General features: G+C 51.0%; 1 protein-coding gene across 1 annotated transcript in view; it reads left to right on the forward strand.

Moving 5' to 3' along the window:
* The window catches only part of LOC144113350 (protein big brother-like), a gene marked incomplete in the record, with an annotated part of 41,788 nt that extends 23,054 nt beyond the window's left edge, over positions 1 to 18,734 (forward strand). Inside the window, 3 exon segments of the mRNA XM_077646384.1 lie at positions 743 to 859; positions 8,018 to 8,137; positions 16,604 to 18,734. Coding sequence (XP_077502510.1) covers positions 743 to 859; positions 8,018 to 8,137; positions 16,604 to 16,660 — 294 coding nt within the window.
* Positions 18,735 to 24,057: the final 5,323 nt, after the last annotated feature.

Raw genomic sequence — 24,057 nt, forward strand, 5'->3', positions numbered from 1 at the left:
GAAAATAGCGCCTGGGGCGAATCCTGCCGGCAACGCTTCCCATTGTTCTCCCTGCTACCGTTTCCACGCCAAGCGTCGGACTCGCTTCCAGTCCGAAGAGAGCGGCGCAGTTACATCGCGTGGGAGGACGCCGGGGCATCAAACTGCGGAAATGGCTCGTTGGCGCAGCGCCCGGCGCTGCGCCGCCCATCGCCGCCCCGTAGCCGTAATCGCGCTGGGTCCGCGCGCACGTCGCCGGCGACTCCCCCCCTTCCGCCCCCATGACAATGGGCGCCCGCGCGCACGCAGGTCGTCGACGGTCGGCCGACGCGCAAACGTCATTTCCGGTGAATGGCCGCGCACTTCTTGAAGATGCGCTCGCGACTCCGCGCGCTAGGGAAGCGCGTAAATTGCTGTCTGCGCGCCCGCGGGCCGCAGAAGACACCCGGTCAGCGGCCATCATTCATCAACGCTGCCCTGCGGAGGAGCCGCCGGCGCGAGCGTGTGCGCGGGGAGTGTCCCGCGGGGCCAGTTCTAATTTCCAGCGAACCCGTATTCCGTAGAAAGGCATCGGCCCGCCGATTGATTTATGGCCGACAGCGCGCAGACGAGCTCGGCCCACCGCTCGCGCATCGTGGCCAATGCAAGCGGGCCGGCACCGCCCCCGTCACGCGAGTCCCTTTACTCCGGACACTCGGGGCCTGCGCGTTGCACGCCCGGAGCGGAGCCCCCTGCGAAGCTCACTGTGCCTTTTCTCGCGCAGGTGCATATCAAGTCCAGCTTCATCATGAACGGAGTCTGCGTCCGGTACCGAGGATGGATCGACCTCGACCGACTGGACGGAGTCGGCTGCCTGGAGTACGACGAGGAGAGGGGGCGGGTAAGCACCAACGCCAGCCATCCTCGCTCGTGGGTGTAGTACATATGGGAGAAGGCTTCGGCGCTTGCAGTCCGAATACTAGGCAAGATAGAGAGAAAGCACCCGGTCGTTGTCTGGGCTGACAACTTTATATCGCTTCTCCACAAGTGGAGAAGTAAGTATACTCTAGAGAGATTATTTGGCCCATTTCGTCCACTCCGCGGGAAAAAGAGTTCCCAATGCTGTCTTTTGCTTCCTTCTTTAGAGAGCCTTTCCCGTTTTTTTTTTTTCATATTTAGCAAAACGCTGAAAGTGTGCACTGGGCGGACAGGTTATTACAAGAAACAGCGTACGATCTGTTGCCGTTAGAGGGCTACCAAGCGCGCATGAAATTTTAAAGATATGCGTACTTATCATTGGTATGGAGAGTAATCAGTGCATCGGCAGACCTGTGCATGCGCTGGTGATGAATGTATACCCGGGGTCATTGCTACTGTGTACGTAACCCGAACTGTTAATAATTGGTTTTAATAATTGTTTTTTTTTTGGGGGGAAAGGAAATGGTGCAGTATCTGTCTCATATATCGTTGAACACCTGAACCGCACCGTAAGGGAAGGGATAAAGGAGGGAGTGAAAGAAGAAAGGAAGAAGAGGTGCCGTAGTGGAGGGCTCCGGAATAATTTCGACCACCTGGGGATCTTTAACGTGCACTGACATCGCACAGCACACGGGCGCCTTCTGATCGCGCTTTCCGTAAATATACAAGAGTTGAAGTGCAAAGAATGCAAGACAGGCTGGACCCTATAGCGCTGGCCTCGGCCCTGTACTATGCTTTGTCCTCCACCGCAAGATTAGTGTTCATTATAAAACGACTACTGTTATTAGAGCCTCGGCGAGAAACCTCAAATGCAGCGTAATGGCAAAGTGTTTACCCCATGCCCTGTGCTCCACGAAGACCAAAAATTACGCCTCCTTCTCCAAATTTCGCCGCTTGTGAGGGAGCTTTTTGTTTTTATTTTCCAATCGCCTTGGGCAGCACTCTCCCCCCCTCGCTTCGCCGCATGCTTGCGCAGTCAAGGCCGATGCGCGCTCGCGTTCCGCCGATTCTTCCAACTTTCGCCGCCGCCTCCGCCGCGGGCAGCGCCCTCGCACCCCATTCATTAATTAGTGGACGGCCTAAAAGCCGACCCGGAATAACAGTCTGCGCCGATCCGCGCTCGCTCTGCGGTGCACACGCGTCGCTGCCGGCCGGCGCGCGCGGGCGGCCGACAGTGCCGCTAATTGTTACCTCCGCACACCACGCGGCCATGACGAAGCGGCCGGATTGTTTCGGTCGGGGCGGAACCACCGCCGAGCCGGGGTCCCGCCCAGCCCTGATGGAGCTGCGGCGCTCGGAGCCGCGCGGACACCTGACCGCTGCCGCCGGATCGCATTCCGGCACCGGCGCGGCTCGGGTGCGCACACTCCGTTCCGGTCAACCAAGACTCCCGCGCGCCGGGCGGGAGGCGGGCGGGCAAGCACTCTTCCGCGAAACCGTGCGCGGTGCGCGGCCATCTATCTGTAGCAGCTATGCGCAGCTGGCCCTCGGTGTGCCTTCTGCAGTGCGGCACATTTTACGGTCTTGTACGACAACGCCTTGCGCAAGTTGCCGGGACGCTGTCCTCCTCCGGGAAAAAAAAGAAAAAAAAACGAGGTGATGTATAACCGAAAGGGAACCACGCGGCGACTCCTCCTTCTGGGTCAAACAAAAGAGGGCCACGGTATATGCGCTCTGGGCGTAGATAGTATTACAGCTTACTACATTCCACTCACAGGTGCGACCAAATATTACGAAGCACTCTTCGGTGTTATAAATTTTCTTGCGGATTCCGTACAGAAGATATGAAGGTTTATTGGGCTCACACGCGAGCCCATCTGCGGCGTGGGCTAACGTGGGCATAAAGTACTTCCTATCGCTTGGTAAGGCTCGAGAAGAGTTTGATCGCCGAATCGTGCTCCGTAATATTATGGCCGGGACTGTACGTGAGACTGATAGCGATACGTCGCGTGTGACTGTTTTAGTGCCTGCCTGGAGCGAGACCATTTTGTATTCTAATGAGCAGTCACTTATCGCTCGCCCGCGAAGCTTTGTAGTAAAAGTGCTAAAACGTCACCATTGCGCGTGATATTATGGCCGGACTCGCAAGGCAAATTTAATGTTAACAAGTTCCTTTCGTGATTGTTCGGCGCGACTCGCGCAGCGAACAGGGATTTACTCAGTGGCGAGGCTACCTTAGGCATGAGAGGCTGTGAATCTCGCCGCCGTTCACAAGGCTTCAAGCTGAACACATATTTTAGAAGAATCTGCTATTGCTCAACAATGATGACTTCTTCAGCCTCGACTTTGTAGCAAGGGAAACGTTTCCATTACATTATTGGCGATTTGGTTCGACGTGGAGGCGTTGAAGTTTACGTGAATTAGGTGCTTTGCCCATTACTGTATTGATCTAGACTCGATCTATCGATCAAATATGCACTAGGACCGCTCCAGATCGCCCAGATATCTCTTGTTCATTTCTCCAGGCGTTCTGACAGTTGGTCGGACTGTACGTTGGACACTGTCCAGATCGCAGGTGGCCGAACCTTAAATAATTTGACGTTTATTTTTGCTCTAACCTCGCTTGGGCTTGGCATGTGGGACATACTATATCGGCAAGAGCATGTAAAATGCTGAATTTCATTACCGCACCTCTTAAAGTAAGAGAACTACTTTGTACTATTAACTTAACATCCATATTGGAGAATGCCTGTGTGATTTGGGACCCGCATATTAAGTATATTTGATAGGCTTGGACGGGTATACAAGACAGAACGGCCCGATTTGTCTTTAAAAATCAACTTTGCTGGCAGTGCACATACTTTACCTAAGGATGAACTGGGATATAGGGCCTAAAGTACATAAGCCGGCGTAGAAAAAATGCACGCATTTAGAGGTGCTTTGCAAAATCTATTTCGGCACAGTTATCGTATACAGTGTAACTGAGCGGAGAAGAAAAAAAAAAACTCTCCACTGTCGCCACGCCAGGCTTTCCTCCTTTCCCCAGTGTAACGCGTATCGCTGCGTGGTGTGACATTGACTCCGCCGTTGTACCCCCTATGTTTGTGTCTTTCACTAAGCTATTGTAAAATGGAAAAAATAAAGCGCACTCAGGGCAACGGACAAGGAAGACCAAACAACACAGGCGCTTTGTGTTGTTTGGTCTTCCTTGTCCGTTGTCCTGAGTGTGCTTTATTTTTTCCATGATGCTATACCAACTAGCTCAGATGTCGATTCTACTTTAATATTGCAAAACTAATGTCTTTCAAGACCAATTTCTTCCGCACACCGTCAGCCTATGGCATCAACTGTAGCGCGAAACGCTACATAATGCCAGTCTGATATGAGGTATGGGTTTTTTTGTGACATGTATAACAGCTTGCTCAGGCTCCATTTTTGTTAGTTTTTAATTTTATTACGTGCGTATTTTTTATTTGTACCGGCCTCACGCAAACTATATGCATTTCTTCCCTTAAATAAATGTTCGTGTGAGTAAATGCGAATAAATAAATTGATACAACTGACGTAAACACGTCAACTAACGCATTATCTCATCCGTGCACGCGGCATGGACGATAGGTGATTTTTTTCTTTTTTTAGCGGGAATTTACGATTTTGAAGCTAACAGAATGAAAATATTAGTTCAACAAGATGCTTGGCTGGGCAACTGGGCGCATGTGGAAACCAGCGTGCTGGGACGTGCATTTGAGACGATCACAACCACTCCTGTCCTGTTTCTCACGTGATCGCCTCAAATGCGCATTCCATCTGGCTGATTTCGAATTTTCAACGCATATCATTGAGAAAATTTGGGACATGGCGTGAAAGTGAACGCATAGCCGAACCGTGCCAATAAAAAGTGGTGCACGAGAATTCGTTCCTTTGGAAGAATTGCGCGACCGATCAATTTTGTGTTTGTGATATCTAGTGGAAGAAACTGTTGCCTCTGAATCACGCCAGTTGGCTTTTTGTGACGTCACTGCCTGTGCATGTATAGGGACTATACTGGGTGTCGCGTAACGAGGGGATTATTGATGTGCTTGGATACACTGGAACGATCTACGCTCTTTGCTCCGCTTTATGGCCGCTCTCGCCTCGTGCCTGTTCTCCGTGACGTCATAATAAGGAGGATTCTCCGCTATACAGAGACATGGCTAATTATATTGACGCGGCTAAAGGGTGCAGGCTGGGATGCAAACAGAAGAAGGCGCGCGGAATAATAATAATAATAATAATAATAATAATAATAATAATAATAATAATAATAATAATAATAATAATAATAATAATAATTGTTTTTTAGGGAAAGGAAATGGCGCAGTATCTGTCTCATATATCGTTGGACACCTGAACCGCGCCGTAAGGGAAGGGATAAAGGAGGGAGTGAAAGAAGAAAGGGAGAGGTGCCGTATAGTGGAGGGCTCCGGAATAATTTCGACCACCTGGGGATCTTTAACGTGCACCGACATCGCACAGCACACTGGCGCCTTAGCGTTTTTCCCCCATAAAAACGCAGCCGCCGTTTTTATGGAGGAAAAACGCTAAGGCGCCCGTGTGCTGTGCGATGTCGGTGTCCTCATTTTCCCGGCATGTCAGCGGGCTTCGCTCGTTTAATGCGAGGCGTAGCCTCGAATTAAATTCGCCCACGTGAAGCCGCAGAGGAATGCGATGGACCGTGGCCCTGCTTCTCAACCGAACTTCGTTACATAAGCACGAACGGAGTTGGAATTAAGAAGGCTAGAAAGTTGGAAAGAGCTTATGACTTTTAAGCTTTAAGGAGAACGCCTGAACTTGATGGCAATACAGGGCCTCATCTATTATTATATGGAGGTGATGTTTATGAGAATGCGACATTGGAAATCGCCGCGGACTCACTTTCACATTCCAAAACTTAGGGGAGCCCATTCGCATATCCGAGGCGGGTGTAACGCGTCCGAGGGGTCACTGACGCAGCTCCCGATGTTGGGCTGCAGCCCCCAACGGTAGCGTCCCTGGCGGCCCCGTGGGAATGGCCCGCTGTACGACGGGCGCGGCCATCGCAGCCAGCCACAGGTGCCTGGTTCTAATTACGGTCGCAGCAGCAGCAGCAGCCGGGGCAACACCAGCGCCGCCGCCACCACCACCACCGCGAGGGGGCCCTCGCGCCGGTGTCGCGACTCTTTTTGCGGCCAAACCCTTGCGCAAGCGGCACATCTTAATTGCAGGTTGCCGCGGCGGCAGCCGGGCCGGCGTGCGCTTTTCCCATGCCAGCCGGCCGCCGGTGGCCGCTCGGCAACCGCCGCGGAGCCTGATGAACACGTCCGTCAGCACGCCGGACAGCCCGGGGTCCCGCCCTCCGCGGAGCGACAGTGCGCCCGTCCACTTTCGAGACTTTTTTTTTTTTTCGAACGAAAGCATACTTATACCGCAGCGACCAAATGCTTTGCCGCCGAAGAAACCGGGCACCCGCGAACCTTTATTGGGAAGGAAAACATGTATGTTCAGGAGCAGGGTGTCCACCTGTTGCTATCGAAACGCAGCGCACTGCATGCGAAAGCAGATGCCGCGGATTGACGCTGCTTTCGCGCTGTATTTGCCGTCTCTGCACGTATATCTTATGTGTGTGAACATGTGGACGTTAATGTGCAGATGCGGCACGGTGACAATTCGACCAGTGTGCTCCTTGTTTCAAGACTCGCACGCTGAGCGTACAATTAAGTGAAGGCAAAAGAGGTGCGAGCCCCTCTATTTCCCTTCACTTCTATACGCCTAATAGTTTAACGAGGGCCTCGAATCTGGCAGCCTTGATGCCATAGGTAGCATAAGAGGGTTTCTCACTTAGCTTCCGCCCTCACCGTTCGACCACGTGGCACTCGCGGTAATACATGGCGTACAGAGTCGACCACACTTGTCTATGAGTGCTTGAGTGGAGTGCTGTGGAGCAAATTATATTAAATGTTATCGCAGCTGCTTTGCTGGGGATAAGGCACTGGTGCCTGCGCGGTTCACATGTCTATTAGGCTGCTTTCCAACGCAATTATTATCAGTGAAAGTCAATACACCCGCCGCGGTGGCTCAGTGGTTAGGGCGCTCGACTACTGATCCGGAGTTCCCGGGTTCGAACCCGACCGCGGCGGCTGCGTTTTTATGGAGGAAAAACGCTAAGGCGCCCGTGTGCTGTGCGATGTCAGTGCACGTTAAAGATCCCCATGTGGTCGAAATTATTCCGGAGCCCTCCACTACGGCACCTCTTCTTCCTTTCTTCTTTCACTCCCTCCTTTATCCCTTCCCTTACGGCGCGGTTCAGGTGTCCAACGATATGTGAGACAGATACTGCGCCATTTCCTTTCCCGCCCAAAAAAAAAACCAATTATTATAATGAAAGTCAATACCTACTTCATTCAGAATTTCGCTTTATTTTCACCGGGCGGCATTGCTCGAGCGCTCTATAGACAAGTGTGATCGACTCTGTACTACATCCGCCGCTATGGACGAGAGTGGCGCCTGTGAGCACTCTCAAGATTCGCTTACACTACACAAAAATGCCCCTGAAAGCAAGCCGCCGCGGTGGCTGAGTGGTTATGGCGCTCGGCTGCCGGCCCGAAAGACGCGCGTTCAGTCCCGGCTGCGGCGCTCGAATTTCGATGGAGGCGAAATTCTAGGGGCCGTGCGCTGTGCGATGTCAGTACACGTTAAAGAACCCCAGGTGGTCGAAATTTCCGGAGCCGTTCACTACGGCGTCCCTCATAGCCTGAGTCGCTTTGGGACGTTAAACACCCATAAACCATAAAACCCTGAAAGCAGCTCATTGGACAGCAGTCGCCGTAGCTCAGTTGGTATAGAGCATCCGAAGCGAAATCCGGAGGTCGTGGGTTCGGATCCCACCAGCGGCATGTGGTTGTTTCCTCTTCTGCATTTATTAATCTCCCATTCATAAAGAAGTACAAATTAGAAAAAAAAAAGACACCCCCCATGCTCCTTGGTTTCGGTGGCTGTTGGCTTCCGTCATTTGCAGGTTCAGTGAGTTACACAAAGCCGAAGACAATGCCGGCTGTGTGTCGCCATTGCTTCGGTGCTTTAAACGTGCGTGACAGTGACCGGTCACTTTCGGTTTCTCTTCCAGTTGGAGGATGCTGTGCTTCGAGACCAGATCGAGTGCTACAACCAGAGGTTGCGAGACTTCGAAGAAAAACAAAGGGCCTTCCGAGCGCGTCACGAACGACAGGCAGAGGCTGAGCTCGAGGTAAGGCTCTATAAACGCTCCCTCCGAGATGAACTTTCCTGTGGCTGCCTCAGCTTCAATATGCAAGCGTGTATGAAAGTTTTTGTATGAGGAGCAACACTGCTCGGTAAACTTTTCGACGTATATTTTCTAGGGCGTTTTTCTATATACGTATTTGCACTCATGACTGCAGGCGCTCTAGAGAGGTACCGTAAGGGAATTTGTACGGTGGGTTTAGTCATCGCATTGTCTGTGTCACGAACTTTATTTCGTTGATTTTTAGCGGAACAGTATCGAAACAACAAACACAAGCAAAGGCTCAGGAAGAAATGCGCGTGGTCTGCATGCGGTAAAGGTGTACGCCTATAGCACGGTTTGCAAATATGTGTTGCATAGTATGAGAATTCGGGGCTTTGAGCGGCACTGAGACTGCTGCTGGCATGCGCATGTTCTGCCTCGGGGCCACACATTTGTGGCCGCCGCTGTACTTACGCATCCCAAGCGGGTAAAAAAGTGTAATCCACGGAGCAAGCTTATCGGAGCCCACTGGCAGGCGAACAGCAATGAAGTTAGCGTATATTCTTCCACTTTCGTATATATCATATGAAAGTGGCAGATTATACGAATACACTTTCATATATATCCCTCGGCTATGCTTTCGATTACAGAAAACATAATTTTAATAATGAGAACGTTGCCCGTTTCAAAAAGAACTCAGTTCATTGCGATATTATTAATAGTCGATGTCCGAAAAAAAAATAATTGAACTTGGACTCGGGGAGTACTATGTCAACGCTATATAGAAAATGATATAAAACGCAATAGCGGCCAAAAAAGTTCCGCGTGCAAACTTTCGCGGAACGCGGTAAAGCCTGCCGCCGGGTTCATTTGCGGAAACGCGGCTTATACGAGATCCATGAATGGCGCAGAGAGCGGCAAATGCTCTCTCTCTCTCTCTCTCCCTCACCCGTGCGCGTGACGGCGGCGCAAACACGAGGCCTGCAGCGCAACCCTTTTGACCCGCGCTGTCCGGTGCTCGCTCGGCAAGTGCCAAACAAACAGGGCTCGCGCCGCCCCGCTCATCCCGCGAGGTTTTCCTGCTTTCGGGCAGACTTTTTTCCCACTCGTGTTTTGCGATCATTGCGCGCGATCCGCTCAAAATACGGGGCCCCCCCGGCAACGGCGCAACCCTTGCCGCGGCGGGCACGCGGCGTCGGCGGCGGCCGGCGCCTCCGCATCTGGCGCGGCGCGCGCACCTGAGCGCGTGGCGTCGTCTCCATGACAAAAGGGCCGCCCCAAACACGCACAAAGGAAAGGGGTGCGCTTGGCCCAGTTCCTCCTTTGCAGCGCGTGCCGGCGAAATTTTTTCGCCAATTCTGCGTCCGCCGCGCCGGCGTTCGCGCACCTCGCGTGGCGCCATGTTCGTTTTATTTCTGCACATTTTCACGGTGCGGCGACGCGCGCTTTGAAGGCAGCTGCGCGGCGAGCCCGCTCCAAACACCCCTCCGATCCCGCTGCCGCGGCCAAAATAGATGCTTCGGCGGCTCCCAATGTGCATCTCCGCCGATTGCAAACTTGTGGGCCAGAATGCACGAGACAGGGGAAGAAGAAAAGAAAAAGAAAGAAAAATGAGAGAGAGAGGCGACGCTTCCCTATCTATAGATGATGCCCTTGGTGGATCGTTTCTGCCTTCTTTCCGCCCGTTTTTTCGGTGGCAGGGGAAAAAGGGGACAGAGGAGAACGGAGGGAATTCCCCTTTCTGAAAAATCATCCGCCGTGGAAGCCAGCAGTGGAGCGAAGCAAGCCGATGCGGCCGTGCCGCGGGAGAACAACATCGCGCGCAACCAAACAGCGACAAATGGCGGTCGTATGAAAGAAAGAAAGGCTTTGCCTGCGAATCGAGTCCAGCCGATGCGCGCGCCGCTCCAAGTTTGGTTGGGCCTCGCCAGGCAAGCCGGGGGGGAAGCGACAAATGGAAGCCTCCGTCCAAAACTCGCCTTTTCGAGCACGACGCCTGTAAAATCCTTTCGTCGGGACAGAAGTACATTTCCCTTGCTGTGCAGCATTGCGGACTTGCACGCCTTCAGCGGTGTTGGCACGTATTTCTTGTTCCGCTTCTGTTCCGTAACAAGAGCAGCGATTGCATAAGTTGGAAATGAAAGAACATCAGCATTCCTGCTCTCTCGAATGCCGAGCATTTGCTCAGAATACGTTAGATGATATTAGAAAATTGCGTTTTTGCAAAGTTACTAAGACAAAAATGGCCTACCCGTCCTTTTTTTTTTTTGTCTATCTGCAATCTTATAACGTATAATCTATAAGATCACAACCCAATCATTTATGGCTACAGAGGCAATACGCATTTCCGGTATAAGTGCCGTTATAAGCAGCACATAAAAAATGGAGGATAAATGGAAATTCAAAATCGCAAATTCTCGTCATATCACAGCATGCTGCACTTCGTATCCCTCTCCAAACTTCCGACGTATATGAGTATATAGGAATATGCAAGGAGGGTTCAGTAAGCTTTGGCTCGGTTTTTTTTTTATAATTAAGAGAGGTGAAATTGAAAAACTTTACTGTGCAATTCAGACTTGTACAGGGTGGGCTGCTGTCGGTCGTGCAAAGGCTGTTAGCGCTGTTGAGTAAGCCAAGCATTCTACTGACCAACCTTGCTTCATGCATTGAGTGTTCAGTGTTGCAGAAAACGGTGCTGCTTCTAAGGCAGCGTCTGTGATTGTTGTGGTTTTATGAATTTTTCAAGCTAACCGCGCGCATAGAACCGGCACGCCTCTGTAATTGGCGTCAAGAGGCGTGCAGACCGCAATGAATTACGGCTGCCAGCAACGCACCGCATGCGATTAATCTCATGCTTCTCACCTTCCATAATTCGACACTTTTCAACCAAGCTGCCTGGACATCTATAGCGCTAAGACACTCATGCTTGGCTCAAACGCAGGGGCAGTCGGGAGCACGGCAGAATGCTAAACTTTTCGAAGCGTACAAGGCACTGGACATGCGGTAGAAAGGAAATTATGCATGATATAGTTCCAGCTCTTTGGTGAAATAAAATATGGTGGCTATCAATTCCGCGCTTGGTTTTTTGCACTTGTCTGCTTCTCGGGTCGCCTTGGCTTAGTACTTTTTTAACATGTTAGGACGCCATCCTCATTTCTTTCCTCTGTTCCTTATTGTGATTGCTATTGGTGCAGGGGAGGGTCATGGCTACTTGTATTATTTGCGGCATCTTCCGGATTACGAACGCCATGTTATAAGTAAAGACGGCTCAGCTGCCGCTTGCGAAAGGCAGACTGCCTGCCTCGCTCGGCTCGAATTTTGCGTTGCTTCGGGATAGCGTTCAAGTTGCGCACGTATAGCTGCAAACAAAGAAACAAATAAAAACCTCACATATGTACGTGCGAAAAGTTGTCGACGTCCACGTGGCGTTATCACAGGGACGACGCCGGCGACATCAGTTCTGTGCACTGTTGTTGCCGCGCGTGACTCCTCGCGCAGGCAAAACGCCCCGATCAACGTTTCGCCGCCAGCAGGAACACGCGCGTACCCCGTTGACTTAATCCGCGGAGTCCCTCGGCTGTGTGTGGCGGGTGTCATCGCTTCGTGTATGCATATGCAAACGAGTTCGTCTCTTGTTTGCAACCCTTCCGGTATAACCTCGGCGGTGCCAGTAATCCTGCTCAGTAGCTGCTTGCCCCGCGCATCTGCCCTTTGTCTTGGCGCGCGACGCTAATCCGCGGCCTCTCAACCCTTCCGGGCGGCCAGATGTACCTCCCCAAGACGCCCCGGGATTAGCGCCCCCGCCGCGAATCCGCCAGCCCCCGGACGGGCGCCACGCTGGGCGCGCCGGGACTGCGCCACGGGGGGGCTAAGGCGCGCGTGCGCGAACGGTTCTTTCTCTCTGGAGCCGCGCCTCACGTAAGGAGGCGCGACGGGAGGCCGAGCGGCGGTCGCTTCGAGGCGACGGCGGCTGGCCAATTGGGAGCGATGCCGGGCACCCACGTGACTCCGTTTCGTCAGCACCGTGCGTGGACCTTGGGTGAGATTATACTCACGATTTTCAAAGCCCGCTTCCCAGGGGCAGCAGGTTGGAAGCACTAACCCCAAGGAACAAATGCTGCTGGCCCTGTTGTTCCGTAGTCGATTTTTGACGGTTCCGCTGGAAGGACACCCGGTAACTTCTCGCTTCTCGGTTTATGGATGCGAAAAGCCAGCTCGTCACTTTGCAAGGCATGCATGCAATTCACGTCGAAATACCATCGCAGGCCTATACGAGCATGAGAAGCAGGACCGGGTAAGTCGCTGATTGAGGCTTTACTGATACAGTAAATAAACAGCGAAACAGTTGAATGCGCTTAGTGCGAACACACTGATCGGCCGTATCAAACCGAGTCGTCAGTTGTTCGCAAACATGCGTTGCTTTACACGGGTGGTGGCTAATATGATACGGTGCTTTTCTGGACAGTTACTTTTATTTTAATGTTTCGAAGACGCGTTGTGCATCGCACACCGCAGAATAAAATTGGGTCCTGGCTTCGAAGTATACAGATCAGTCGCATATTACTTCTGATGTCGGCGCTGCGTCATAAAGACGCAAAAGAGCTTGACTGTGCGCAAACTTGCAGTGGTCCAACTTTCACTCGGAGAGTGACAAAGTGTTGCCCACATGGGCAACTGCAAAGTAGCGGCTTCCTAGCAGTTATGTAACGGCAGCCGACACGAATAGCGGGCGCGAACATTCGGAAATTGTACGAGAGGAAATAACGCAGATGAAGAACCAGCGGAACATAGGAGGAACGAAAGTGAACGGACGTTCGAACGATATCCATGTCTATGCGGCCGCGTCACTTCCGCGCGAGCCCCAGCAGAGAAGCTCGCCCGCGCGCGGGGGGGTCACAATGCGTCCGCCGCTTCTCCATTAGGCGCGCGGGGAGCCGAACAATGCACTTGGATCATCTCACGCGTAAAAGCAGGAGTCCGTCCTTTCTGAAAAATATAAAAATAATAAAAACAAAGCAGCAGCTCCGTTATGTAGGTTAAGAGGCAAGGCACATCCTCGTGCGTACGCAGCCCCGTAGGCCAAAGCGCGCTTGCTACCGCGGCAGATTTTCGAGCATAAAGCGTAGATCGCGGACGATGTGCGTCTATTATGCCCGGCGCTTCGAAGCAGCGATCCGTAGGATGAAATCGATGTGCCCGGGTCTACGCCGATCCCAGCCAAAAACCGATCTCGTATGAAACATCTGCGGGATCAAACGGCGAGCAGCTATAATTGCTGCAGATAGAGATTTTTCGTTCGAGAAGCACTTAGGACAGCTTCCGTTATACTCTACCCGCGGTTGTAATTTGAAAGTTAGGAAAAAAAAAAGAGAACCTTAATAACTGCCTTACACGCAGCTGTAACTCATGCTGCGTAAAACCGTAGGGTATGAGCCACGTGCAGTTGAGAAAGCAAAGAAAGACCATTCGGCGCAGTGCAAAGAAAATATAATTGCGCGCGAAAATGAAACTCGGTTTTCTATGAATCACCGACGTCTGTAGCAGCGAAGGCCAGAGTCGAATATGCCGCACTCGTCTTCAGTCGCCTCTCAACGGAGGTCGCCCCCTCTCGGCAACGTCTCGGTGGCACGTCGGTGTATCTCGGGCGAAGGGTGGAAACCGGAGGCGAGGCACGCAGAGCGGGAGAGCAGCGGCGGCTGTGGCAGTCCTTGAGCGCGGGCAAAGTGCACGGCAAACAGCGGCCTCATCGATCGCGGCCAGCGCGTGCGTGTGTACACAGCGGCGGCAGCGTCCCCGTTGCCCCGGCGCGCTCTTTCCTCGGACGTGCGCTACCGGCGAGCCCGGGCCGCGCTCGGGGCCCGTCTGCACCTGGCGGCGACCGAGGCCTACGCCGCCGACGACTACGTGGGACGGCCGCCGTAGAAAGGGGGGAGGGGGGGGCACCGAGCGCTTCTTCCTCCGCATATGTTTCATAGCGCGTCGACAAAAGCCGGATTACCGCATTAGCGTCCATTATACGGGGGGATAATCCTCGGCGGCGCACAAGCCGGTTGGCTCCGCAGGGGTCAGCTCGGCCCGTGAGTGGGGTGAGAGGAGGGCGTTTATTTTACGGCGCGTATAAATATTTTCCCGCGCTGAATGAGGCAGCCCCGACAGCCGGCGTTTTTCCGGGGACCCGTGGATTAGGGAGGCGATATTGGCGCGCTGACTTGTGATTTCGCGCTTGAGAGCGCGCGATGAAAGGTGCAGTCGCGACTCAAAAGGAGATGAGAGGATAAGCGGCGGCGACTGTTGCCTTTTGCCTCGACTCTCGCCCGCGCTGGACGCGCGGGAGCAAGGATCGTTGCGGCAACGTGGCCGCGCCCGGGACGGAATGAATACGTGAGGACGCTCTGGCAGCGGAGTCTACGCAGCTAGTTCAGCTCCGCCTAAATTGAGCGGAGACATAGTTGCTATCAAAGTGCAAAATCATGTTCCCGAGGTATGGCTAGGACGCGAAATGCTCTAAACTTGCGCTGGGAGCATGAGCGGCACACCCCAAGGATGAACAAGAGAAACACGTGCCTATATATGGATGCGCAGCTCCGTACAAATAATGAGGGACAAAGCGGCGAAAGCTTCCTTGCTCGTGCCGTTCAGGAAGCATTGTCCGGCTCTGTCTTTCGCGCAGTCAGAGCATGGTGCGGTCTCGGCGTGACTGGTCCGTTCACTGGGCCTTGCACGTTCCCACAGGCTGGACAGTGGTGGACAGCGGTCAAAAGCAGCGCTCGCTCAGCCGGGAGATGGAGCCTCCCACGTGACCCCGGGATGGCCTTCGTCGGCGGACTCGGCCGCCGTGCACAGAACGGGCGCACACCCGGACCAGCGACACGCCGGCGTGCGAACAAAACAGCGCGGGAACCGAGAGACCTCTCGAGCGAAACTCGGGGGGAAAAATAGAGAAATCGCACCGAACTCGCTGCTCGAAAGTGAACGCAAAAGAAAAAAGAAGAGTGCGCCAACAGAACAAAACTGAATAACGGGGAAATGCGCGAGATTTTTTCGGATCGAGTAGCGAAAGAGGGCTCTCTTGGAACAACCCTCGCTACGCGTCTGTGGGGCCACGTGCAAGCGCCAGCGTGGTGACCGGCTGGCCAACCGCGCGCAGGCTCTGCATGCGGGCAAAAATAAACTCGCAAACATTGCTGGCCCGCCCGATGTGATGTTTGCAGTCTCGGAACAGGTCTCATCGTTCACGCGTACGGACGTTGGACGTGAAGCGCTCCAAGTTGGCACTGGGGCAGACTTATTTTTTGATCGCGTGCAGTCCATTTACTCAAGTTTACGGTTATTAATTCTTTTCTCTCACTTTTCTGCCTCTTTCTTTCTAGCAGAACTTGATAATCGTATACTTGAACCGTTGTGTTCGCTTGGTGCTATGCGATCGTGCCTCGATTTTGGCATCTTATGTGCTGCGATTAAGAATTGGCGGTGTTTCGAAATGACAAGCTTTAGTACCATATTTGATTGCTCAAGTATGGTTTGCACCTCCATATCATTTTTTAGTTCCTCCTCCTGATCAACGCAAAAAGCAACCTACAACTCCGACGCCGATATTGCGTATAAGGTGCACCGACTTCTTCGTGGGAGCTGCATCCCTGCCAGCTGCGAGATACGCGCAGGGCGTCCTGTCTAGAAACGGCGGCCCAACTTCACGCTCGCTGGGGCGATAACAGGATCAGCGCGGCCAGTGAAAAGACCAGCCTGAAAGATGCCACCGCTGAGCGGGTTTGTTCCGGGGGTGTCTCATCGCGCCGCTGCATTATACGGGTGGTAGAAGACGAAGCGAATGTTCCTCCTTTTCAGAGGTGGCCGTCCCTGTCGCCCGACTTTGAATGCGACGCGGACACGTAGGAAAAACGTCGGCACAACATCTGGTTCTGCTGGCAGCGACGCAAGCGTTATTCTTCTCGGAAAGCTTGCGGCCTATCTTTTTCCGCATGACGTTTGCTTTTGCGAGGTGTACTGTTTGCTGGAGATGCCACAGGTTGCACGCATGTTACTAAGAGTTAAAGCTGCGAATATTGTCCTGCATACTTTGCTATATAATCTGATAACGTGAGCAGCTATTGCGTAAAATATAACTCCACCTTCCAGCGTACCTCTTGCCGACCTTTCTTGTGATGGCGCAGCCATTTTGCTTCACGCGTTGTTGATGTATGCCTGTCAGTGGATTTTCTGATTAAATTTATGATGGCGTGTTCCAATCGGCTATCCGGAGCAAGTTTTTGAATTCCTTCGCGAAACCAAAGAGGAATGGGAGATGTGGATTCAGGTGCCGAGTCCTGTTTGAACCACGGCGGACAGCTTGCTCCTTCACGGATTCGGAGAGCCGCTCCGGATCGCCAATTGGAACGCGCCATAAGTGCCAGCGCTTCTGCGTGGCTTTTTTTTTTTTAACGTGGCGCTTTCTTTATTGTTTCTGCGCAGGTGAGGCGAAAACACCAGGAACTGAGCCCCGATCGCGGTGGATCTGCGAGCAACTGAACCAATGAAGCGGCGTGGCAATGAAGCATCCGCACCGACACATCGGCCAAGGCCCGCTCGAGATTGTACGCAAGCGAGGCTGGATCCACGCATCGCGACGCCCGCCTCGACGGCTGCCAGCGCCGCCACTTCCACCTCTTTTACGTTTCGAACTTGATTCCGCTCTTAACTCCCTCCGATTCGCTGGCGGACGCCGAGGCGGCGTACAAAGGAAAGATGTTGAACGCGTGACGCTCAGGCGAGCGGTGTGATAATTATTTCGACGCAAGCTGTTGGGGAGGAAAAGCATCGGGAGATCTTTTGCTGCTTTTGTTCGGCGTCTGTGATCTTTGTTTTCTTCTACCACAGAGGACAAGATGCCTGCCGCGAATAGCTGAGGGGAAAATACTCAGGACCACAGTGAAATATCCGAACGCGTGTTCGAGTCGACGCCTCGATAGATCCGGCACAAAAAAAAAAGCAGAGAGGAAAAAAAAGGCGCAACCTCCTTCCTTTTCCCATTGTATTAGGGTGGATTTTTTGGTACGACCGCTGCGCAATGTGGGGGGAGAGCTTGAGCAGCGCATCCGTGAGTGTGTTACGCCGCTGTCTGTAGATGCTTCGCCACTGTCAGTTGTGCTCACACGCGTCCATGTCGAATGAGGGGCCTTATTTGTGGGCGGCAGCGAAGCCCGCGCCTGGTGCTCCCCTCGGAACTCGCGCTCGAGCCCTGGGCGGCCGCGTCTCCCTTCCGGCGAGGCTGGCTGCTTCCCCACACGGCCGACGGAGGCCTCGGTTTCGCAGTTACATGCATGTACAATAGTGTATTTATATTCAACAGCGATTTCGCTTTCCGTTCGGGAGGTGTAATTCTTGGCACTGCTGCTGCGTGCACGGCTGTGGGCATCGCTCTCGTTAGGAACTCGATTGGCTGTTCGGAGCGGACCTATTTTTGCAACAATCATTCGCGTTTTTGGCCTTTGCATGTTTTTCAGCCTCAATGCCTCACGCGCACCGAACGGACACATTCCTTTACAAGATTGAATCCGCGCAAACATACCTTCGACCACAAAATAGTGCTGCTGCCGGTATCGTGTTCTTGAAGCCGTCGGTTCCTTACGAAAGGGGAGGGGGGGCTGTTATGCGCGCAGACTTCACAATAAAAAGGAAATCATCATCTTTAAACCGTGAGCCTCAGTTATGCGTACTTGCGTAACCGAAAAAAAAAGCTTTTTTTGTTACTGTTGTTTCTTGTAGATACTGTGAATATATCAGTCTGCTCTGCTGTGTTATCGCCTCGCTTCCTGTGTGCTATGCCTCACTGTTCAGATGATGATGCTCCGCAGCGGCGTATTGTATAGTCACGGAGCGCCTGTGTCCCTCACCCAAATGTTCGTCGCCTCTTTCCTTGGTTCAAGCGGTACAATTGACGCTGAGGGGCAGACCACGAGTGTGCCAACGCCGCTTTCTGTGCTCGCTCCAGACGGTGTACTTTGCTTTGATGTTTTGTTCCTTAAAGCAACGGTTCGTTTCTAACTACATCCCAGCATGAAATTCCGTTGCTCTGTTCAATACTGTGCCGAAACCAACTATCACTGCATCTTTTTTTTTTTTTTTTAGTTCCTACACTGTATCCCACTTCAATGGTTTTGCTGTGGTTTCGCCTTTCCTTTCGTTCAGACACAGTCTTCGTAATGGACTGCTTAATCTGTATTGGAGCTGCTGGTATCCGAAAAGCGAATGACTTTATCAAGCTGTACTTAATGAGTCTACGCTGCTTGAGTTTGGAAATGTATTGTTACAACATTTCATTGCAGCAGACGAAGCAATCTGTGATCAAGTGTGATCGAGTAAAATTTTCCTGAATACCTTCAACTCCTCTGGCTGTAAAGTGTCTCCTTGCTTCCTCGCCTCTGATTGCGACGCGCAGTGGTGTTCATGTATTCATCTCCCCTCATATGTGCTTTTCTCACAATGGTGGCTGAAGCAATTCTCTCATGTGAACGGAACAACCAAGGACTGAGTCTAGTCGGGGTACTATGTGTAATGCTAGAGCTGTACATGCGAAAAATTGTATAAAACGTATATATAAACAAATCCCTCAGTGTGTTTGTTTCCTCAACTTCGATGGCTTCGGCGATGTCTCGCTGGCCGAAGGTGTCAAGCTCACCTGGCTTTCACGGAAAGGTATACACTGCATGCGCATTAGCGAACAAAAGAACGCGGCGCATTTTTTTTTCTGAACCGTTTAATTAGTTGTCTCGACATCAAGCAACAAATATTCAGTGCGGCGTGACAACATATGGGCTAGCGGGGTTGAAGTTTCAGGGGCTGCCTAAAGGATGCCGTTACCTTTCCGCATATTCGGCCAATAGGTCGATTCAAGTGCGTTCTGAAAATTTCGGGTCGAACTCTCGGCGCTGTCCACGCTTAAACTCAGTCCAAGGAATTGTCTGGTGGTCTCGTATGTGCTCGGCAGTCGAGACAGCTACAGGCCATGAAGTCTGGCAACCACGAAACAGTGTTAAGTACTTGCATGAGAAGCTTTGAGGGTGCGACCCCTACTCTCTGGAGGTTTTTTAAAATTCCCAATAGCAACATTGCGGCCAACTATGCTGCCCCAAATCAGAGAAACATAACTTACCTCCAGCAAGGGTACACTGTCAGAGTCAAATGGAATGCGAACAAGGCAACTAAAAACACAAAAGAAATTATTAGCGGTGAGAGACTGGATACAACAACAGTTGATTACCATTGTCATGATGCGAGGACCACTGTATGGAAGTGTTAATTGACTTTGCCTGCATTTCTTATTCAGCAACTAATATACAGGGCGTTTAAAATTATTCAATACAGATTGTTCCTTAACAAGCCGTGAAAGATACTTCGGTGGGTGTCTGTAGTTTTATGCAGGGGAACATTATTTACGTGATAAAGTGCAATGAAAAGACATAACTGAAATCAACTGACTACATATTTATTTTTAGTTCTAGGGCGCAAGGTTGCAAAATTGCAAAATTGAAGCCGGTCAAAATCGAAGGCGAACGCTGTTTTTGAAATTCCAGAATCGGCACCGTGCTTCGAATTAACGAACATAAAAAAAAACGCTTTTGAGGTCTCTTCGAGTTGGCTTTCCCACGTTGCATATTCATAAAATGGGCGTTCCTTGAATCAAATGCAGCCGCAATTTATTTCTTTTAGGTCGTAGCTGATGTTGACGCGATTCCCGTGACGATACCACGCGCAGCGACGCCATTTTATCAACATGTAACTTGGAAAAGGCTAATTAAAGAGCTGCCAAGCGCGTATATTTCACGCTGCATATCTCGAAGCACGATGCTGATTCAGAAATTTTAAAAACTGGGTCAACTTTGAATTTCGAAGGCCTTCTATTTCTCAGTATAACCTCGTGTCCTGAAACAAAAATTTAAAAAGTTGATCAGATAATTTTAATTAATTACTCGTGTTTTCGTTGTGTAAATAATGTGCGCCATGCCATATAATCAACCTGCACAGATCGCACAGGCATATCTTTCACGGCTTTCCAAAGAAAAATATGTATAAAATAATTTGAAACACCGCGTATTTTCTTTAGTTTTTTAGGTCACAGTTGCCCTGTTCGCGTTTCATCTGACGCTTCCAACCTAGCTGCGCTCCGTACAGTATGTCTGTGCAACATGGGACTTGTTGGCCGGGGCACCGGCATGCAGGAAGATGACGCGAGATGCAGCTGTCCCATTGTCCCACGCCTATATAAGGTATAGTGTATCAACAGTAGCGCGTGTGCATGCGCTGCCTGCGGCACCGTCTCGCAATAGCGACGACTGGTGGGCACGTCTATATCCATAGCGGCATCCCGCATGCGGTCTCGCATTTGAGCCACGAGGTCGGCGAGTTCAATTAGCGCACCTTGCCTCTGAAAATGTGAACGCGTTCGCGGCTCTCCACTGTTGCCCGTCTGGAGCTGCGTTTGCGCTATGATCGGTCCGGTATGATACAGGCGGATGTCAAATGCGGTGATGAGTTCCTGTTACCACATCGGACGAATGTGCACTTTCTGACCGGGAATGTCGCAGCAATAAAACCAGTGTTTAAAACTTCACTCGAAGCGCCTTAATGGGCATCTTGGCCAGAACGGCGGCAGTGAGCACTGGCACGGAAAACGCGCGACAGAAATAATGAACTTGATATATAACTTAATTAGGCTTGATAGTCCTTTCTATTCAGGGAACGCTGGTGCCCACACGTTTCCTGATCTGAAAACCTGCTGCCTCATTTCACTCAAGGTGCTCTGCAGGAGAATGCTTCGTCTGCACCCGCCGGGGAGTTTCAGAGTTCCGAGCGGCTCGTCTCGTAGCATGCAGCGTAAAAGGCCTCACTTTGGATTCCTGCAGCTGACCTTACCGAAGTTGGTTGCGCGGTTGAACAGTGCCCGCCCGTTGCAGATCACGCTTGCTGTAGCTGACTCATCCAGAACCGACGTTACACGTACGAAGAGATCCGACTCTCCGCCGCCGTCGGGAGATATTCCGAGCTTGAAGTGGAGTGATTTAGACGTTGGTGAAGTGTGATGATTACTGACGGCACCCCACTTAAAATCTTTCAGTAATAGGTCCGCTTAATTGCCGGGTTGAATCGCCCGCCGTTGTGGCACTGCGCCGATGGCGTTCTGCTGCATGAGTGATGAGTTTGGCCGAGTTTCAGTGGAGATGTAACGCAATTAAAACGCCTGTCTGCCCTCTTCAGGAGAACCTTAGGTGACCGAAATCATTCCGGAATCCTTTGCTGCGGCATGCCGCATATCCCGGGCACATCTATGGCACCTAGGAGTCCACCATTTTTTTTTAAGCCCTTGGCTTACGCAACTGGTTGCCATAGAGCTAAAGTCCCGTTCCAGCCTCAGTCCTCAGATCTCAGTCCCTTTCCAGCCGGTATCCATCTCGTCCTGTACATCAAAGATCATCGCAAGGATGACACAAGCTGCGAAGTCGTGGCGAATAGCACCCAAAATAAACTTGCCAACCTTTACGCTCGGCTTTCGTGTAAAAAGAAAACAGTACTATGTGGTGCTCCCAGGGAGGCCGTGCTGCAAAAGCTGTATTAAGCGTGACTTCGTTTCCAAGTGGCAGGAGTGTGCGTTGCTTCGAATATTCACGTGGTTGTTCGGTTCGACAACCGGAAGACAGAGGCAAGGACATACGAAAAAGAAGAGACTGGAAATCGCTGCGAAAAGGGATACGACACCCCTCTCCTCCAGAAAAGACAGAAAAATAACAGTAAAAGAAAACAAGGAGATAATGAAGGCTACATACAGGAACGGAATTCGCGGGAAGAAAAAAAAAATGAAAGCACGACGTACAAAATCCACGCTAAAAGAAGACAAACCATAAAACGCGAATTAAAATATTAAAAAAAACCGTAACATGGCTTCGGCCACAAAAGTTTGGGAGATGCGGGTCTTCGAGAAAAAAAAAATGATTTCGAAAGCAGTGACGTAAGCCAGTCGCCTGAAATGTCTGAAGGTGTGTGGGAACGAGCACCCCCCCATCAGCTGGTAACGTCATCAGGCGACTGGGTCGCCAGGCAGAGCTACAATAATTTATTTTCCCATAGCACGAATCCAATAAACTTTTGTGGCCGATAGTACATTTTAACCTTCGCCTTTGTTTTTGTGTGTCATACAAAACTGTTGCTTAATGACTGTGTAATGCATTTTTTTTTTCAGCGCGTAAGTGAACTATACATGCAATTTTTTTTTCTCGTGGGTGTTACTGTAAAACAGATGTTTACTCCGTTCACGATGATATACAGGGCGTCCAGGATAAATGTAACCAATCCTTTAAAACCAACAGAGTGTCCCAGGCAAGTGAAACCAGCTGAGTGCTGTTGAGAGTCGTGTGGCCTAATCTGCAGCATCTTTTTGGTTTTGCAAAGTTAGTTAGCAAACACTAGTTAGCTATCTTTTTAAACATTGCCCTCGGGGAAAAAAAAGTGTCAACAAACAGCTGGCTGAAATGTTTGCACCAAGGTACCATCTACGCAGTGTTTTTTTATTATTATTGGCCTTAAAAACAAAGCCCCGCAAAGGGTTAGAACTCAGCAATTGCAGGCGCATACCTTGCGGCCACTGCACACGCAAAGTCACGTCGGAGAAAGCGCTCCAGAGAAGAGCGGATCTTGTTCTGAGAGAGCGCGTCTTGGGGCGCTAGTGTATAGCACTGCTATGCATCAGTTTTTATACTAGTCTTTTGCATTTCATGGGCATTCTTTTTTGGTCGGTAAAAAAGTGTGCGTAAATGGTAACTTGTTCAAAAAGTTTCAGTCTGCTGTTTTTGAGCACGACCTACAACTCCCGAACGGACACTTTCTTCCCGAAGCCAATGCGTACTTGCGCGATATATACACAAGTACAGACGAAAGGCACACATATACGCATACACTAAACAATTTCTCACCCTTTAGGGTGTAAATCAGCTGTCCCCAGACGAACACCCTTTTTCCAATTGTTCGGTGCTAAAAAAGGGTGCAGAGATCAGCACCCTTAATGAAGGATGCACTTAGTGATACTTTAGAGGATGTAATGGTTGCACCCTCATTAAAGGGTACTATGTTTCCATAACACCTCTACGAATGCATGTTGGAAGGGTGCTGCACGTTGATCTAACTATGAAGCAAAAGCCTTGGATTGATGCGCGCCATCGAAACTTTCATGCTTTGCAGCCTTCCTGAAGGGTGCTGATCTTTGCACCCTTTTTAGCACCCAAAAGGGTGTTCGTCTGGGGACGGCTGATTTGCACCCTTAAGGGTGAGAATTTGTTTAGTGTGATGCACACGCGTCGTATGTGTTTTTCGTTTGCCTTGTCTGTACAGCGCAAGTACTTTTAAAATTCTGCGTTTTATAGGAGGAAATGTACCTTTCTTGTTCTTTATGGACGCCTGTTTTTTTCACAAATGTACTCATTTTTTTGTTTATTACGCCAATAGTGCCATTGAGAACTGTACAGGAGTCGAAGCCTCGTTGAGCAAAATCAGTCCATATGTCCTCTGTCCCTGCAGCAGGTTTAACCGTCTGCTGGAACAAAAATGTCTACTCATACGTTAATGCATGAGAACATGAATGCGTGGGAAATACTGTATTCTGCGCTTTGAATGCGATATCCCAAGGTTCAGCCCATCCATATCGATGGTGAAAGCGTTATTTTGTGCATCCCGGTGTTACAAGGAAGACTAAGTAATTTTCAAAAATGAGATTCTTGAGACAAAAATATGGCTTTTGCGGCATGGTATTGCCAGGGATGACGGACGCCGCAAAACAGGTAAATCTACTTAGCTAGTAAGATGGTTAACTAATTTCCAATAATTAACTTTTTAACTATTAGAGTTAGGCGTCCAATTGCAATTAGAGATTTGTAGCCGGC

The sequence above is a fragment of the Amblyomma americanum genome, chromosome 1 (assembly GCF_052857255.1).
Source record: "Amblyomma americanum isolate KBUSLIRL-KWMA chromosome 1, ASM5285725v1, whole genome shotgun sequence".
Lineage (NCBI taxonomy): Eukaryota > Metazoa > Arthropoda > Arachnida > Ixodida > Ixodidae > Amblyomma > Amblyomma americanum.